Source organism: Bos taurus, chromosome 17 (genome assembly GCF_002263795.3).
Source record: "Bos taurus isolate L1 Dominette 01449 registration number 42190680 breed Hereford chromosome 17, ARS-UCD2.0, whole genome shotgun sequence".
Taxonomy (NCBI): Eukaryota; Metazoa; Chordata; class Mammalia; order Artiodactyla; family Bovidae; genus Bos; species Bos taurus.
In genome coordinates this window covers 4885888-4904690 of record NC_037344.1, presented here as the reverse complement: position 1 = coordinate 4904690, position 18803 = coordinate 4885888, and the positions used below count along the sequence as shown (strand labels likewise).

Below are 18803 nucleotides of genomic sequence, written 5' to 3'. Positions count from 1 at the left end.
GCCCTGCACGTGTGCTCAGTCAGCTATGTCCAGCTCTTTGTGAACCCAGGGACAGTAGCCCACGAAGCTCTGCTGTCCATGGCACTTTCCAGGCAAGAATACTGGAGCGGGTTGCCATTCCCTTCTGCAGGGGATCTTCCTGACCCAAGGACTGACCAAGTCTCCTGCATCTCCTGCAATGACAGGCGAATTCTTTACTGTTGAGCCACCTGGGAATCCCATGGCCCTTATGTACACACTACAACAAATATTCTTGTTATCTCTGTTTTGTTTTTATCACGTACAACATATTTCTAAGTCAGGTTTTCTATGTTTAAATCTTCATTTTGTTATTTATTAACTGTTGTTGTTCAGTCACTAAGTCGTGTATAACTCTTTTGCGACCCCATGGACTGTAGCCTACCAGGCTCCTTAGTCCATGGGATTTCCTGTAACTGTATCTATACTCAAATTTTCTCATTGGTAAAATGGGAATGATAATAATTGGAATCATTCTGAGGATTGAGTGAGGTAACATGTGAAACACTTAGAATAGTTTGGTAATTAGTAAGCATTTAATACAAGCCAGCTATAATTATAGTAACAGTGTATCAATTTTTATTTCTGACAGCAGTGCATCCATTTTTCTATCCTGTCTCTATTTAGTATTATCATTCTTCATAATCTTTCTAACATGCTAAACCTCCCCCACAAAGCTATCCCATTTTGCTTGTATTTCTTTGATTTCTAGTGGTGTTGAAAATATACTCATACTCAAGTGTTTTCTTGAGTGTCATATTTTTTTAGAAGATCTTCTCTATTAAAAGATTTACCTTTTTTGTCCCTAGTGTTTACAAGTTTCTTTCCTTTCTCTCTTTTTTTCTGTGTCCTTTCTTTTTCCTTTCCTCCCATCCTTCCTTTCTTCCTTTTTTGCTTTTCTTCCTTCTAAGTTTTTACTCCTTCTAGGATTCATTTTGAATATGACTTTAAAAATTCCTTTTCTCTTAGCCAATTGCCTCAATATCAGTTACTGAATAATCCATCCTTTTCACCACTGAATAAAAACCATTTTTATCATATGCAAATTCTTTGTTTTTTTCTAGACATCATATATCATTCTTTTGATTGACCTATTAATTATCTTGCCAACATCATATTGCTTAAACTTCTGGTATAGGTCAAATACTACTTATTTTTATTTTTCAAGAATTTCTTAGATATTGATACATTTTTATTTTTCCAGATACAAATCAGAATTATTTTTTCAAGATTTTCAAACAATATTTTGCAAAACCTTCAACAAACCTGCAAGGGGATTTTGTTTGACATTAACTTGGAGGAAATATTGAATATTTCCTCAATATTGAAATGTGCCTGAGTCTTCCCATTTGTTCAAGGACATGAAATATGTCCCCATTTCTTCTTAAAGTTTCATAAGCTTTAAAGTCTTTGCTAATAGCTACTGCTAATTAATCAGTTCTGAAATATGCACGTCCTTTTAGTTTAGAGCAAATTGAAAACGAGGCTGATTAATATGTGAAAAGTTAACCCTTGAACAGTGTCGGGGTTAGGGGCACTGACCCTCCGGGATATTGAGAACACGTGTATAACTTTACAGTGTGCCTCTGTATACATGCCTTCAACCAGTGGAGGACCAGTGTAGTACTGTAGTACATGTTTAGCAAAAGGAATCCACATCCAAGTGGACCCTTGCCATTCAAACTTGTGTTTTTCAAGGGTCAACTGTACTTTCATCGGTACGGGGTAGTTGGATGACTCAGAATTCATATGTTAAAGCCCTAACTCTCCAGTGTGATGGTACTTGGAGATGGGGCTTTGAGAACATAATCGGGGTTATATGAGGTCATGAAGATGGGCCCTTCACAATGGGACAGTGCTCTTACAAGAAGAGGCATCAGAGTGCTAGCACTTTCTCTCTCTCCCTGTACTGACGAAGCAGAGGTCACATGAGCATCTGGAAGACCATGACTGTCTGCAGCCCAAGGCAGAATTCCTCACCATAAACTGACCAGCTGGCACCCTGATTTCAAGACTTCTGGCCTCTAGAACTGTGAGAAAATAAATTTATGTTGTTTAAGCCACCCGGTCAATGGTATTTGGTTATGGCAGCCCAAGAAGATTACAATAATAGTGTGTTTATTAGTCTTTCCCCAGACTCTGGGTTACCCTCAGATACACAGTGCAATTCAATCAGCTAATGACAGGCTACTTAGAAAGCTACTTTGCAATGAGTACTTATTTTATTGAACTGCTTTCCATGAGGATCAATTTTTTTTAAAAAACGAAGCTTTCTAAGTCACCTTATTCCCTCATTCAAAACAGAAATGATTTTTTATTTCTACAGTTAAATGGCATATTTCTAGAAATGTTGACTGTCTTATTTTACTGCACAGAAGAAATTTCAACGAGAAAATTCTCATTGGCGTTTAGTGAGCACAACATCAATACTTGGGCATATCTGGGAGTAGTGACCTGGAAGCGCCTTTCAGTCATTCGCTATAATTGTGGAACACTTCGAGTTTGCTGAAAGCATTCACATTCAAATTTTTCTTTCATCTGCAAAATAAATTCAAATGAAGTGTCAGTCTCATTTTATGAATGAAAGAAACTGAGATTCAGAGAAAGGAAATGTCTTTTGCAAGACAGCACAGGACTATGACTAGATTTAAATATCCGGTGACTGAAATGTTTTCTGAGAAGTTAAATTGTACGCATACTGTGGCCCCTTTCTCTCAAGAGATCTCCTCCCAGCCTGCACTTAGCCTGGAAAACCTTTAGTGCTGACAAAGATGCAACCCACCACTGGACTCTGAACCTCTGAGCAGACGTGTGGTGCTATTTTCCCTGAGGGCAAACTTCTGTCTGCCAGTTTCTACGGAGCCCCTGCTGGAAGAGAGACTGAAAAGGCTTCTTTTAAAATCTGAGGCATTTGTGTTGCAAGCTCTCCTCTGACTCTTCCTCTCCTACTTTACTTCCCCTTCCAATTATTCTGCTTTGTATAAGTTAAAAAGGAGGTTTAATATTTGATCTTAGATCCAAATAAGAAGCCAGGCAGGTACCATAAAACCCAGCAGGCCTTGATTTACTCATTGTCCTCTTTTATGCTAAACCAAACCCCTCACTGATGGAGTGAAAGTGTCCCAAATTCAACATAAGATTTGTTGCTTGAAGTAGAAACAGGCAAAAACATTGTTGAAACAACAGGAATTAGTAAGGAAGAATAATGTGTGTGTGTGTGTGTGTGTGTGAGTCGCTCAGTCGCGTCCAACTCTTTGCGACCGTATATAGGGAAGATAGACCAGGAGTGAGGCAGACAGTAGTGACTGTCTTAGGGAAAGTGACTTTTTCGTTTTGTTCTGAAAATGTATATATGTCTTGTAAACTACATGGAATTGTGTACACCGTCGACAATTTAAAGTTTATCTTTGATTTGAATCTCGGGCACCTTTTTCTAAGTCTTCATAGGAGCCTTGCCTTATTTTATCACCTTGAGATTTATTATGCCCAGAAGTAAAAAATGGATGATGTCATATAGAGGAAATGAGTAGGTTCTTTCAACACTTAGGGAATATTAAAGTTGTTTTTAAATATTTTCACTAGAACTCCAAGGAACTTCTGTGTTAAAATGGTACAGAGTACCAGATCAGAAAGTCCTGGTATTTCATTAGCAACAGTGTTCTTAGGAGAGAGGTCTGAATACAGCTAACAGCAAAGACTCAGGTTAGTCTCTGAAATACTTTTGATCTCAGAACCCTAAGTTCAAGAGGAAAAAAACCCATAGAATTTTCTTTTATAGAGTACAGAAAAGAAGTATGTATTGTGGTATATAGTTAGCAGAACACAGGACTAGGTGATGGGGAACTACTGCATTTTAGTTTTCGTCCTGAGATTTTAACCAGATCACTGTTCCAGGTTTTAATTTCCTCATCTGTAAAAATGGAGATAATAATTCTTATGTCATCTGGAATGATTAAATAAAATATTTGATATCCAAATGGTATGAAGTGGAGAAAAAGAAAAAAGTTATTGAGGGCTCAATATTTACCGGGTACTTTAGTTACAAGTGGGGCTCTTAAGAGAGATCAAGGTCCATGATTTAGGTCCATGATTCCATCACATTAAAATTTTAAACCAAGTCATTAATAAAAATGCTTTTAATTAAATATAAACAATCTATATTTTACTCTAAAAGAAACTTTAATATGAATACATTTTTCAGGCTTAACAACTACTAAATCTCAATGCAAAGTAAATCAACAGTGGAAAATAAAAATACTTTCTATAAATAGTCACTTCCAAATGTGTCTTCTGTTGGCAGACTAATAATTCAGAATAAAAATCATTGGTATAATGTTTTATATTTTTTCAAAATACTTTTCAAAAGGGACACTAAATTAGATCTAATAACTTAAATGTATTTAAAATTTAACAACAAAAAAGTCAGACACATTGTTATATTTTTCTACTGGTTAAAGACTATTTTATGGAATATAAATAATTTCATACAATATTTTAAAACATTCTGAATACAAAACTTCCTCAAACAAAAAGTTAATCCAAAATGCTACCCACTGAATTTGAAAAAAAAAAATCAAAATACACTGAAAGAACAATCAGTTTGTCCTGAAAACAAAATTCAGTAAAATAAAAAAAATCCAATGTTATAAATTGTTTCAGCTCTTAAAATCAGAGAACTAAGAATTACATATTTTCTTTTTTAGTAACTGCATATGTTTCTTCACATTTTTAAAGAGTAATCTTATTAAAATATAAAAAGAGTTTAATACATATTTTAATAATGCACTTTTCTGTTAACACACACACATATACATACAAATATTTAGGAAGAATCCATATTATCTTCTGGATATAGATGATTTAAGGAAACGTGATAAGGTCATAAGTCTTTCGTTTGACCATATACAGAAATAATTTTAAAGTTAGATGCATATTTTTAATCATCTGGGTTTATAATTGGGTCAGTTTTTTTTCAGTAATTTTTCATAATTTTTATTAGGATGATTAGCTAGTCATGAGAAAAATAATTTAAAATTAGCACTTGATATTTCAGAGTCTAGTTAGTGTATGTTTATAAAAATAAATATCTAACCAATAGATACATGTTTGGTTCTTAGATGAGGTAGAAAAATTAAAATATCTTACAATGTGATCTGAACTTGAAAAAAATAGAAAATAGCAATCACCAATTCAACCTGTGTGAATCAAACAGTTGGAGAGTTCTTTTTGTTTTTGACATATATACCATATATTTCAAATATAAGGCCTGTGAAATTTATTTTCTACTCCCCAAAATCTTACTAAATTGAAATTCATTTTTTTCATTTACTTACTCATCATTTAATCTACCTAGGGAACTTTACTCTGCAGACAGACTAAAGACATCTGCAATTAAACCAAAAATTATTAGTTAGGCATTTTTTAGGTTTAAGAGGTATTTTCCCTTTACATACCTTAAATATTAATAATAAAATACATTATAAAAAGCTCTATTATCTTCAGATGTTGTACAATAAATAATTACTTAGATGATAAAGAGTTAATAAAAATTTCAAGGTCTGCTAAAGCATTATGAAGCTCATCATTTATATCTTGACTTCTAAGAAAAGTTTTCAGAGTATCTAAAGCAGTTATTGCCTCATTTTTTGATGGTAAAGGGAGTTCACTTTCCAGAGACCCACCATCCTCCTCCTCGTCAGAAGTATAAAATCCAGTTTCATCTGATTCACTTTCTTTGGGGCATACAGCATCACCGCTGGGTGCTGCCTCACAAGTCTCTAAGTCATCATCCAGGGCAGCATACTCTTCTACAGATAAGCCTTCGGGAAATTCCACTCCTGCCGCCTGGGCGTCGGCAACCAAATCAAGGCCAGTGTCTGTCTCTGCACTTGCCTCCTCGCTTTCTCCCCTTTGAGATTTGAACCCTGCCTCTTCATAGCTCTTAACAATAGTCTCTGGGGTGACAGCCCTCCAACAGAGATGCAATGTATCAACTGCATCTAGAAGGGAAAAGGTAAATTCTTTGCTGCCTTCAACAGAGCTCAGAAATTTCTTAATAAGACAATGTCGATATTTGATTTTAAGGCTTCTAATAACACCTTGTTTCATAGCTATAAATTTGGAAGATAAACATGATGGAAAGAACGCTAATTCAATGGACTTCAGGTTTTTTACCTCTGGGTGTGCAGGAGAAGATTCAACAAAAATCACCACTCTTCTTTGCTGAGCTTGAAATCTCTCATCCAGCTTCTGCATCCACTGTTCAAATACTTCTGCAGTCATCCATGCCATTTTGTTAGCTTCATAACACACAGGCAATGACTGTATGCCTTTGAAGCAACGTGGATTTCTGTTTTTCCCAATGAGAAGCAGAGGAAGCTTCTCTGAGCCATCCATGTTTGTCCCGACCACCAGGGTTATTCTGTCTTTGCATAACTTGCCAATTGAACAGGTTTCTCCTTTAAATGCAAAGGTATTTGTAGGCAACATTCGATAAAGCAGCCCAGTCTCTTTTACATTAAAAACATTTTTAGGATGATAATCATTTAAATAATAAGGAAGTATGTTTTGGTGCCAGACAGCTGAAGGGTCTGCTGATACACCTGTGGCTTCTACAGGTTGAGCTCTGAATACTAGACCATACCTGGATTTAAAACGATCCAGCCACCCATTGCTGCACTTAAAATCATTATGTCCCAGTTTCTGGGCAAAATCATTAGCTTTTAGCCGCAACATTGGGCCATTAACTGGCACATTCAGACACTGAGCGATTCGGTACCACCTCATTAGTGCCTCTTCCAGGTCTGTGTAAAAAGCCGTTCTCAGTCTTTTTCTCTTTGGATCAAATCTCAGTGATTCAAAGGCTTCCAGAACCTTGTCTTTATTCTTCATAATAGAAGACAATGAATTTTTCTTTATTCCATATTCAGCTGCAATCTCTGCTTTTTTCTTACCGCTTTCTACTGCATTTATGATGTCGATCTTTTCTTCAATGGATAGACTTTTCTTTTTCTTCACAGTTACGGGCAGAGTTGAGGCATCCACAGGAGCTTCCGCCATCTCACCCTGAGCTTATGTAGAGATGTCGTCTCTCTCTGGGTCTGTTTCTTTAGAAAAATTTATTTTCCAGTATGATACAAATTGCTTTCTAAGCCACTACATATATTAAAAGTTGGTCAGTGTCTAATAGTCTTATTTCTGTGGAAACGGATGAATAAATGCATTTCTTCAGAGGATCTGAATAAGAAAAATATTATCTGCAGCTAGAATATTTTAGAAGAGAAACCTCCTCCCCAGGACCTTGTGCAGTTCAGTTTATTCGGAGTTCCAGAAGTCAAGCTAAAATAGAAATCTCATTATGTCAAACCTGTCCAGTCCTGCTGATGTATTTTTGGAACTTCAATCCTTTAAGATGATCCATTTTATCCATGCGCGCATTCAGCCTCCTCTTAATTCTCCACAGAAGGCCTCAGAGATAAGAAGAAAAGCATTCAGAAATTTCATGCAAAACATCAGCCGCTAATTTCCAAGTCTCTTTAGGGTAGAGTAGAAAATGGTAGAACCCTTCTAAGACTTTACAATATCCTCTGTCACTTGAAACATTAAAAAAAAAAAAAAAAGAGGAATTTTAGCGATGATATGTCAATTTAATATCAAAAAAAATTTATACTATTTAGTTATGCTTTTAATAATCATGAAAAGAATGGGAACATGTTTCTAAAAATACAGTAACTGAAGCTTCCAGAAGAAATGCTTACCTCCCAAATGGTGTCCCTGTGAAAAGCTCTGGAGCTCTGCTCTGACCCCTTGAGTTCTCACTTGCCTTTGAATGCTTTGTAATATATACTTCTGGAATAAATCAGACAAATTTAATCTGTTTTAAAAATGTGAGCTTACCAAAATTAAAGAACTAAAAATGATGCTGGGTAGATCTTTGGTGGCTGTTTTTCCCATGAAGTCACAGGCTGCCCCTCTGGCTTCTCTAAAAGAAAAACATAGACAGTGGTCACAAGGTCCAACTTTTAATAGAACATGGGAGACAGTGTCTCCTTTACAGGAGTCTGGTAGAATGCTTCGCTAAAAATCCAATCAAGTGATTCCATTACAAATTTTAAAAACGGAAATCTTATTCTAGTTGCTTAAAAATCTAGTAACTTTTTATCACTTTGACACATTGGCCGAATGCACGGAGGCCAGAAAATACTTGACAAAACGCATGGGAATAAACAAAGTACTGGGAAGATACAATGTGGAAAAAAACAAAAGAAGGAGAGAGATCATGGTCTCAACCTCTCAGGACCTCTACTTCTTTATCTGTAAAATAAAGGGCTTATCACAGCGGGAGGAGATGGGCCTTGGTGCCAGACAAACCTGAATTGACAAGTGACTGGCATTTAGCACTTAAGGTGATCCTGGGTAGTTCACTTAAGCCTTTGAAGCCTTGGCCCTCTTTTTTTGTAAAATAAAGGTAACTACAGCATGTACCTCATGGAGTAATGGCACATTCAGTGAGATTCAGTGAGAGTGTGTTAAGCGCTTAGCACAGGCATTTAGCACCTTACAAAGTACTCAATAAATATTTGATGACCTCATCATCATTTTGTGGCTCAGCCAGGTAAAGAATCTGCTTGCAGTGCTGGAGACCTGGGTTCGATCCCTGGGTTGGGAAGATCCACTAGAGAAGGAATAGGCTGCCCACCCCAATATTCTGGCCTGGAGAATTCCATGGACTGTATAATCCATGGGGTTGCAAAGAGTCGGACATGACTGAGCAACTTTCCCTTTCCCTTTCATCATCATTATCTTCCCTTTAATGTGCCCTTCCGCTGTGTCAATCTATAAAATTCTGAGATTTTGTGAAATCCTACTTCAAATGATAGCAAGAATCCCACCTTAAACATACACTGAAAGCAGAACTCTTCTTAAGCCAAACAGTGCAGTGAGAATGCTCACCCTACATAAACTGGTCCCAGCCTTCCCAGGTGGCATCTCCCCCACTAGAATCCACAGGCTTTGGGCCTCCTACAGGCCCAGGAACACGCTAATCTGATGAAGGGGGTGGGGGGTTTGGCGGTGAGGGTTACTTCCTTCCACGTGAGAGGGTAGACACTCCATTCCTCTAGTTTTTCTCTCTGCCCTTGGAGGTTTCAAGATAACACATGCATTTTTTTTTTTTTGCACAAAACTTTATCAAAATTCCTCTGCCTTTGTTGGCCAAAACAAAGAAGTAATTTTTATTATAGGAAATAAAACCAGTAAACGAATCTTTTTTGTTGTTGCAAAAATGATCTTAATAATAATTATGAGAGCCTAGGGTGTTAATTTCCAAACTGCTTTACTTCCTGTATTCTAAACAACTCAGGAGGAAGGTAAAACGATTTCAAAGCTCAAACGGTTATAACATGGTTGAATGCAGTCCAGAATCCAGGCTTTCCAAGGTCAAGTCCACCATTCTTTTTACACATGGCATGGCTCCTCTAACAGTTACACATTCTATGCCTCCAGCACCAAGCTAAAGATAGAGTTTCCAATGCCTTTCCAAACCTATCCCCCTCCACATATACCCCAAAAGGCAGTATAAGGTTTCCACAGGAGAACAGCCATTATGAATTCTGGGGACATAAACAGAATCCATACCCCATATCCAATTTTAGGGTGAGCTGACCTTTTAAGTAAATAAGATTTGACCATTCAACTACAAAAATTCTTATATATGGAAACTGCCTGCATATTTTTTACTATATCCTATAAATATACCATTATTTCAGGATAAAAAATTAAAAATATCTTCCTCTTATTAGGAAGGATACCAACCTCCAGAAATTTAGGGAGCAAGAACCAATTTTTTAAGAAAAGTCAAAACCAAGGAAAATTACTCTCCAAGAGTAAAAGGGAATCTCTTCCTTCTTTCTGTTTGGTTGTTTTTGTTTTGTTTCTTTTTTCCTCTTCTTTCCTTCCATTTTATTTCATTTGTCAGGTATAAACCCTATCATCTCAAATAATAAGGATTACAGAAAAAGTGACTTGAATTTTCTCCCATATCCTATCACAAATAAAGCAATATAATACACACAATCAGAGATGATTATCTTGATCAAATTGAACATAGTGATACTTTTTTTAGGAAGATAGTAGGATTTTTTTCCTGAGAGTTAACAGTATATATTTCCCTCTAAAACAGTTGTCAAAGTTACAGTTTTCCATGGTAAGATGCAATACATCTTTATTCCTGAAACAACCAAATTTCCAACGCCAAATCAGACAAGCCAGGCTTTTTCCCTAGCAAAGTTAGGCAATACTGCCTAATCAATGAAGCTGAATTCATTGAGAATGGGAATTTTCCATTCTCCCACAGCCCAGTGGCTGGGCTTTTTGTTTTTTGCAGGGAATGATGGCAGCAGCTAATATTTCTTAGAAGTAATAATTCTCTCAATCATGCTACTCCTTGAAGATGGGCATGAATTTGAGCAAACTCCATGAGACAGTGGAGGAAAGAGGAATTTGGTGTCCTATAGCCCATGAGGTCGCAAAGTGTCAGGCACTACTTAGCGACTGAACAAAAACAACAACCCCTTGAAGATATTACAGCAGAGAAATGCTGTACTACTTACTACCAGTTAGGAACTACTTTTGGAGAAGGAAATGGCAACCCACTCCAGTGTTCTTGACTGGAGAATCCCAGGGACGGGGGAGCCTGGTGGGCTGCCGTCTATGGGGTCACACAGAGTTGGACACGACTGAAGCGACTTAGCAGCAGCAGCAGCACCAGCACCAGCAGGAACTATTTTCTCTGTACCAACAGTGAAGCGAACTGAAGACTAAGACTAGGCAACTCACTAAAATAGACTTACCAACTGAACTCCAAATAAAGAAAACAATTGTCCATTCTACTAGTAGTAAGAGAAATGTAAATCTTCCTTCAAAACAGGAGCTACCTTTTTGTTTTTGCTTACCAAAATAGCAGTATCTAGGGTTTGCTGGGATGCAGTAACATACATTGCTGCTGCTGCTGCTGCTAAGTCACTTCAGTCGTGTCCAACTCTGTGCGACTCCATAGATGGCAGCCCATCAGGCTCCACCGTCCCTGGGATTCTCCAGGCAAGAACACTGGAGCAGGTTGCCATTTCCTTCTCCAATGCATGAAAGTGAAAAGTGAAAGTGAAGTTGCTCAGTCGTGTCCGATTCTTAGCGACCCCATGGACTGCAGCCTACCAGGGTTCTCCGTCCATGGGATTTTCCAGGCAAGAGTACTGGAGTGGGGTGCCATTGCCTTCTCCGACATACATTGCTAGGATGTACATAAGTTGGTACAAAGCTTGCTGAGGGCAAATTAGCAATATAATATGAAAACTTAAAAAATGTGCATAACTTTTTATCCAGCAAGTCCATACCTACCATTTTATTCCATCTCCCTCAAAATTATAGATATAAAAATAATCTATCTTACAAATATATTCATTTTCTTTTGCTGTGTAACAAATTAACAGACATTTAGGTGGGCTGCCATCTATGGGGTCGCAGAGTCGGACATGACTGAAGTGACTTAGCAGCAGCAGCAGTAGCTTAAAACAATATCCATTTATTATCTCATGTAACTAGCCAGAAGTCCAGGTGGGCTTAACTGAGTCCTCTGCTTAGTGTCTTAGAGGGCTGAAATCAAGATGCCAGTCAGGCTGGGCTCTATCCAGAAGCTGGGGGAGAATTTGCTCCCAAGTTCATTCAGGTTATCTGTGGGCTTCCCTGATAGCTCAGTTGGTAAAGAATCCGCCTGCAATGCAGGAGACCCTAGTTTGGTTCCTGGGTGGGGAAGATCCGCTGGAGAAGGGATAGGCTACCCACTCCAGTATTCTTGGGCTTCTCTTGTGGCTCAGCTGGTAAAGAACTTAGACTTCTGTGGTTGTAGGACTGATGCTGCTGCTAAGTCACTTTAGTTGTGTCTGACTGTGTGACCCCATAGACGGCAGCCCACCAGGCTCCCCCGTCCCTGGGATTCTCCAGGCAAGAACACTGGAATGGGTTGCCATCTTCTTCTCCAATGCATGAAAGTGAAAAGTGAAAGTGAAGTCATTCAGTCGTGTCCAACCCTCAGCGACCCCATGGACTGCAGCCTTCCAGGCTCCTCCATCCATGGGATTTTCCAGGCAAGAGTACTGGAGTGGGCCAACAGCACCTGGGTACCTCCTTTTATTCAGCCAACAGAGAACCTTTCTCATGTCAAATCTCTCTCAAGCTTCAAATCTCTCTAATTTCCTCTGCTTCCATCAGCTAGAGAAAACTATGCTTTTAAAAGGTTCATATAACCCAGTTAAACTTGAAGGCTTTTGGACTGCAAAGGAAACCATGAACAAAATGAAAAGACAGCTTACTTGTGAATGATGTGACCAAGAAGGGAATAATATCCAAACTATATAAATAGCCCATACAACTCAATACCAAAAACCAAACAACTCAATTAAAAATAGGCAGAAGATCTGATAAGACATTTTTCCAAAAAAGATACACAGATGGCCAACAGGCACATGAAATGATGCTCAACATCATAATCCTCAGGAAAATGCAAATCAAAACCACAGTAGGATATCACCTCATACCTGTCAGAAAGGCTATCATCAAAAACAATAACAAACATTGGCAACAATGCGGAGAAAAGGAAACCTTTGTACACTGTTGGCAGAAATGTAAATTGATGCAACAATATGGAAAATAGTATGGAGGTTCTTCAAAAAACTGGAAACAAACTACCATAGGATCCAGCAATTCAGTGCTGTGTGTACATATATATGCGAAGAAAACAAAAACATGAATTTGAAAAGATACACACACCCCACTGTTAATAACAGCATCACTTACAACAGCCAGGATATGGAAGCAACCTAAGTGTCTATCAACAGGTGAATGGATAAAGATGTATATTACGTATAAATACATAATAGAATATTGCTCAGCCACAAAAAAGAATGAAACTTTGCCATTTGCAAAAATGTGGATGGAGCTGGGGGTATTATGCTTTGTGAAATAAGTCAGGGAAAGACAAACACTTTGTTAACACGTTCACGTAGAATCTAAAACAAAGGAATGTATATAACGAAACAGAGACAGACTCACAGAGAACGAACTAGTGATCACCAGTGAGCAGAGGGAAAGGAGGAGGGCAACGTAGCTGTATGGGAGTAAGAGATACAAACTACTACACATAGAATAAATAAGTAACAAGGATATATTGCATAGCACAGGAAAATGTAGCTATTATTTTGTAATAAATTTAAATTGAGTATAATCTGTAGAAATATTGAATCACTATTTTGTACATTTGAGACTAATATAATATTGCAAATCAATGATACTTCAGTAAAATAAATAAAATATAAGATTCATGTAGTCAGTTTAGGACTAGCCAGATTAACTTCGTTTTGAGTAACTCAAAGTCAGTGAGTAGTTACTTCAGTTACATCTGCAAAATTCCTCTTGCGTATAATATAATCATAGAATGACAGCCTGTCCTGTTCGCAGAGGAAGGAATTATACAAGGTGAAAGTCATTGGAATTCGTCTTAGAATTATACCACACAAGACTGTTTCCTACTTGGTTGTTTTATAATTATAGAGAAAACTTAAAGTAATCCAGATCTGTAGCAAAAAGGATTAGATAAATAACTTACGAATATCTATATGTTAAAATACTATTGAGCCCCTGAAGGAGAATGTTTAATGATATGAGGGAAATTTCATAATATATCAATATTAAGTGGGAAAAGCAAAATACAGAATTGCATGCCAACAAATACAACCTATACTGAAAGTTCCTTGAAGGCAGAGGCTCACGGCTGTTCCTACAGTGCTTGGTGCCCAGCTAACTGTAGGTTCCCAATAACAATTTGTTAAATAAATGAAGAAAAAAATTTGCATAAGATATTGACCATAATGTTGATGTTAACTGTAGACAATGGAATTATAAGTTTTTTCCTTTGTAGTTAAAACAATTTCTACTTTATGTTCTACCCATTCTACTTTTCATGGGCTTATTTAAATATTGCATTAAGTGTTCTTGCCTGGATAATCCCAGGGACGGGGGAGCCTGGTGGGCTGCCGTCTATGGGGTCGCACAGAGTCGGACACGACTGAAGTGACTTAGGAGGAGGAGGAGGAGAATCAGTACCCTTTAATAAAGAGTTTACTTTCAGAGAAGAACACTGAAATATATATAATGATAAATAACAATATCCTTTAACCCACTGCCTGCTTTTCTTCCTAGTCAATAAATAAAAAACAGGCTGCTACAGTTCCCCCATAAGCCAAGCGAATAAATGGTACCTGATTTTTCTAAAGCTGAATAATAGCCAATAGCAGTGCAAAGGTTAGTGATTAGATAAGCTCCCTGTCACAAGCATATATGGCAGGCAGCTATTCCCTTCTTGTTATACTTCTCCAAACACAATGCCAATTAAAAGGAAAATAGTAATCTTCTATTTTTTCCCGAGGAAAATGGGCAGGAAGAATTCCCCAAGCTGTAGGCAATTAGGGAGTGAGAAAGCAAGGGGGTGGGGGGAGGGATCAAGGGAAAGGGTGAGGGAAGGAAGCATAGAGTGAGAGAGAGTCTCCATCTAAGCAGGGCTCGGTTTAAAACAGTCTTTTGAGTCAGCATGAAAAAATTTCCCCAAACCCAAGAATAAAAGCTACTACTTCCTTTTTTTCCCAAAGAAAGTGCATAGACTGTCACTGTTTTCCGTCACCAGCTGAAGTAATTTCCAGTGTATCCTTCAGGCCTTCCTACTTTCTAATTTCCCTGCAGGTAGCAAAAATCATAGGAGGATGAATCCTGTCTATAGCCTTGCACAGCATAACACTATGCATTAATATAAGGACTAACTGTGCACACTAGCAGAATCACACTGGACCAGAGAGCACCTAAAATGATTCACAGCACCCTCACCAAGTAGAAGTTAGCATCAGTTCCAACCACATCTGAATTTCTATCAAAACCAGCAGCTGCCAAGAAAACGATCCAGCTAAGGACAAATAACTAAACCAAGTGTCTACCTTTTTAATATCAGAAATACTTCTGAGCTTAATGGTCTAACAGATATCTTTAGTTAAATGTCTCCAAACTCAAGAGACAGCTGGCAGGAATCCTTACAGCCCCAGCCAGCCCAAACAGTTAAGTACACATCTTTCTGGTACCACTGAGCACTGTCACCCACCTCTTCCTAGTCATCCTTCTGAAACTCTAATCCTTGTACTGGCTACTAAGTTCCATTCTGTTCCTACATAATAAAAGCAGTAATTATTCTAGATGGCAATGGCACCCCACTCCAGTACTCTTGCCTGGAGAGTACCATGAACCGAGGAGCCTGGTGGGCTGCAGTCCATGGGGTCGCTAAGAGTCGGACACGACTGAGCGACTTCACTTTCACTTCTCACTTTCATGCATTGGAGAGGGAAATGGCAACCCACTCCAGTGTTCTTGCCTGGAGAATCCCAGGGGCGGGGGAGCCTGGTGGGCTGCTGTTTAAGGGGTCGCACAGAGTCGGACACGACTGAAGCGACTTAGCAGCAGCAGCAGAAGCATTCTAGATGGGGATCCTTCTCTTATAATTGAGAAGACTAACAGGAATGCTTCTAACCACAAAATCCACAGTAAACTGTAGAACTAGAGCTAAATGAACGAATATATATATATTCATCCATTTCCCCTGGAGGCGGGCACGACAACTCACTCCAGTATTCTTGAATGGAGAATCCCCATGGAGCAGGAACCTGCCGGGCTACAGTCCGTGGGATAGTAAAGGGTCAGACACAACTGAAGCGATTCAACATGCAACCACAGATTTACGTTTTGGAATTTCATTACGGTTTTTGTCAGAGAAGGTGTCCTGGAAATCTCAGACAATAAATATTGGTATTTACTTTTGAAACATTGTGGTGCATTTACTCTTCACAGATATGGGATAGGTGTTTGTACAGGGATGTATGGTTCACTATGCTGAAACTCCCTACAAATCCAAAGAGGCAGAATTCTGCCTTCGGGCACTTAGCCATTAAAAATGTCTTGTCAGCTAATTTGACAAGGCAGGTGAGAAGTCTGGTCTAGAGGGGTAGATTCCACGGAGTGCGCTGTTACCTTTGTCATTTCTGCAAGTGACAGGGCTGTCAAAAGCAGTCTAGAACCTGGAAGGGAGACTAGCGCGGCTGGATCACCGGTACGTCCTGTATGCAAATGAGCTTCAAGGGTCTAGCACCACTGCTGAGCCGTACTGTGCGGGGACAGGCAGAATAGCCGAAGTGCAGGTTGGGGCCTTCACTTAGGAAACTATAACGGGATCCAAGAGGACTGTTCGGAGGTCTCTGTAGACAGGGCAGTGATCTATTAAGTAATGGGGCAAGCAAAGAAAGCAGAAATCGGTCATCTGAGTAAAGAGAAGCAGGAGAGAAAAGTATCACGGATCCACTCTCTGCCAGCAAGCAGAGCAGAAAGTGATCACAAAGACAGCAAATCATAACTCAGGGATGCCGAACAAGGGTGTCTAGTCTGGTCGTCCAGAAGTGGGTGGGCGTGAGTGGACAGCGTGGGGCACTGGGGAAGGAGAGTGAAGCACCCGCATCCCGTCTGCTCCCTAAACCCCGCATTCCCTCCACCCTCTCAAAGCCCGCGGGTTTGGAATAACCTTCTGCGTGCTCTCCGGCAGTTGAGAAAGAAGCTTTGGCTCTCCTGAGATTGCGAGGCGCCCTCCCGCCACCGGCTCACCATCTGTTGGGGGAAAGCCTAACGCGTGAGGCTGAGGTGTGTGACTGAGAAAGTTATGCTAAGGGCTCCTGGACCTCCGACCACTCAAGACCAGGCCCGCGCGCCCTGGGGCAAGCTCGGGCAGGTGCATCTGGACCCAGGCTCACACCCCTCTAGGACTGGCCGCAACCAGAAAATTACCCGGGCAACGGCGCCGGCTGAGTCCCGGATGTGGTTGCTAGGGCCGCAGTGGGCGGGGCGGGGCCCGCCCCCTGGAGAGGGGACCTCGCTGGAGGTGTGCTGGCACCATCGAGACGTGGCTGGGCTGGCCAGATTGAGGGAGAGAGAGGCCGTCCAGGGCCACGGACAACGCTACTTCCGGTCCCCTCACTTCCGGCTCTGCCGCTCCGGGTGCAGGAGCTGTAGGCCGCCGGTGGAGAGGCTGCCGGTCTGAGTAGATTCGGAGGTTGGTCAGTGTGAGGCTGTGACAGTTGGAGTTGCTCCCCGCCCCGGAGGAGCCGAGGTGCGTGGCGGGAGGGGAAGAAGGAACAGGCACAAGTCGCGTTTCCGCTCACTTCTGGCCAGAGCTGAGGCGACTTCAGGGAGCAGAGGCAAGGATAATCCTCGACGTGAGTGCTGCCGGCTTCCCTGCAGACAGGTGAGGGCGGAGCTGGCCGGCTGGGAAGGAGGCGGGGGAAGGCTGCTTGGAGCTGGTTGCCCGGCCGGACACGTTGCCTCCGGGGTTCGCTGTTCCGTACTTTCACAGGGCACTTCTGTCCTTAGACTGTGTGTGCCATCTCTCTCTACCCAGGTACTCGGCCTTGGATTTCTACCCCTTCGTCCCTCTTGTCACCCTGAGGGTGCCCCCGAAACAGCCGAGTGAAGCGGTAGGACCGGCCCTCCCAGGGCGGCACCCTCCGGGTTGTGAACGCATTGAGTGGGGAAAGGGATTGCAGGATCCGGGTCTTTTCGACTGAGTCTCCGAGTGGGCCACCCTCCGGTTTGGTGTCCAGCCTGTATTGCTGATTTTCTTTCCCTGCATCCGCCACTTCCCCTCTCCCGCAGCGATAGTCCCTGCTAGAGGTTCCTCAGGCTGTGGTGCAGGGAGGAGCCTTGCCTAGGAAATGTCCCAAGCCTGACTGTGCTGGAGAGGACGTCCAAGGAATGCTGGAGTTTGGGAAGGAAGTTGTGCTGTCGTCTCGTCCGTTCCTCTTTGCCAAGTTAACTACTGTTTACGTGTCTAGGAAAAAGGAAAGAGGTTTTTGTTGCTGTTGTTTTAAGAACAGTTTCTAGACGCTTTCCCCTTTTACTTTATTGTATTATTACTTCCTTTATGTTCTTATCCGCCCTCTTGAGCCCTTTGATCTCAAAAAGTTTGTAGTTTCCACTTCCTGCACATCCTTTTAACCAACCCCCTTTTAGGATTTGTCCCCCTCCCTTCCTTTTCTCCTGGATTAAAACATGTAATTTCTCTGAGTCGGTTCTTAAGGAAGAAAAAGATGGAAGATTTGAAGGACTTTTGTTAAACTTGTGCTTTCGGCTGCAAAAGTGGCAGGTGTTTGTGTGTTCCCCTTTGCTGTTTAATTAACCTCACTGGTGTGGGAATGTGCACAAGAATTGGTTATGTTAAATCCTTCCTGGGTTAAGGCTGCAGGAGTTGGCTGTTTTATTGCTGCTCTTTCGATTTGAAGACAACAGATTACATGTCAGTACTGTTTTAATCCCACTTTTGTTTTTTCCTTGCTCAACCCTCCCTCCCAGCCACCAGGTCTAACACTCCTTAGCTGAGAAAACAGCAAATATTTCTAATCTTATTTTATTTTTTGGATTAAAATCTCTGCCTCAGTTACTTTCCTTCTTTTTCAAATTGATAAATTAGTTTGCCTAAATCCTGGGTCATGCCTTAGGGAGTCCATGGTCTGTGACTTTCAGGGGACTTCCTCATCCCCACCCCCGAAATTATGGGCAAAGTTTTGTTTCAGTACATTTTCTCTCCTCTGAAGAAAATTCTTAAATGAGATATATAACCTCCAGTAGATTAAAAACCACTCCTTAAGGCAGTGTCT

General features: G+C 40.4%; 2 protein-coding genes across 14 annotated transcripts in view; one reads left to right on the top strand and one right to left on the bottom strand.

Moving 5' to 3' along the window:
• Positions 1 to 2119: 2119 nt before the first annotated feature.
• On the bottom strand, positions 2120 to 17064 carry TIGD4 (tigger transposable element derived 4). Of its 9 annotated transcripts, XM_059876221.1 has the most exons (5): positions 16679 to 16932; positions 16135 to 16377; positions 7776 to 7866; positions 5700 to 7610; positions 2120 to 2556 (listed from the first exon to the last, which is right to left on the bottom strand). In XM_059876221.1, exons 4-5 carry the CDS (start codon positions 7075 to 7077, stop codon positions 2540 to 2542), a joined length of 1395 nt encoding a protein of 464 aa, XP_059732204.1. In that variant the 5' UTR covers positions 7078 to 7610; positions 7776 to 7866; positions 16135 to 16377; positions 16679 to 16932; the 3' UTR covers positions 2120 to 2539. The 9 variants fall into 9 exon arrangements, with proteins under 9 accessions (XP_059732204.1, XP_059732200.1, XP_059732203.1 ...); XM_059876217.1 differs by lacking the exons at positions 2120 to 2556; positions 7776 to 7866 and adding an exon at positions 7915 to 7999 and having other exon boundaries at positions 3491 to 7610; XM_059876220.1 differs by lacking the exons at positions 2120 to 2556; positions 7776 to 7866 and adding an exon at positions 7915 to 7999 and having other exon boundaries at positions 3491 to 7485.
• A 62-nt stretch (positions 17065 to 17126) lies between these two features.
• ARFIP1 (ADP ribosylation factor interacting protein 1) overlaps positions 17127 to 18803 on the top strand; it is a 157547-nt gene continuing 155870 nt past the window's right edge. For 3 of the 5 annotated variants that reach the window (XM_059875917.1, XM_059875921.1, XM_059875920.1), the window contains exon 1: positions 17127 to 17395. The gene's annotated coding sequence lies outside the window, so the exon portion shown is untranslated. 5 annotated transcript variants of the gene reach the window in all.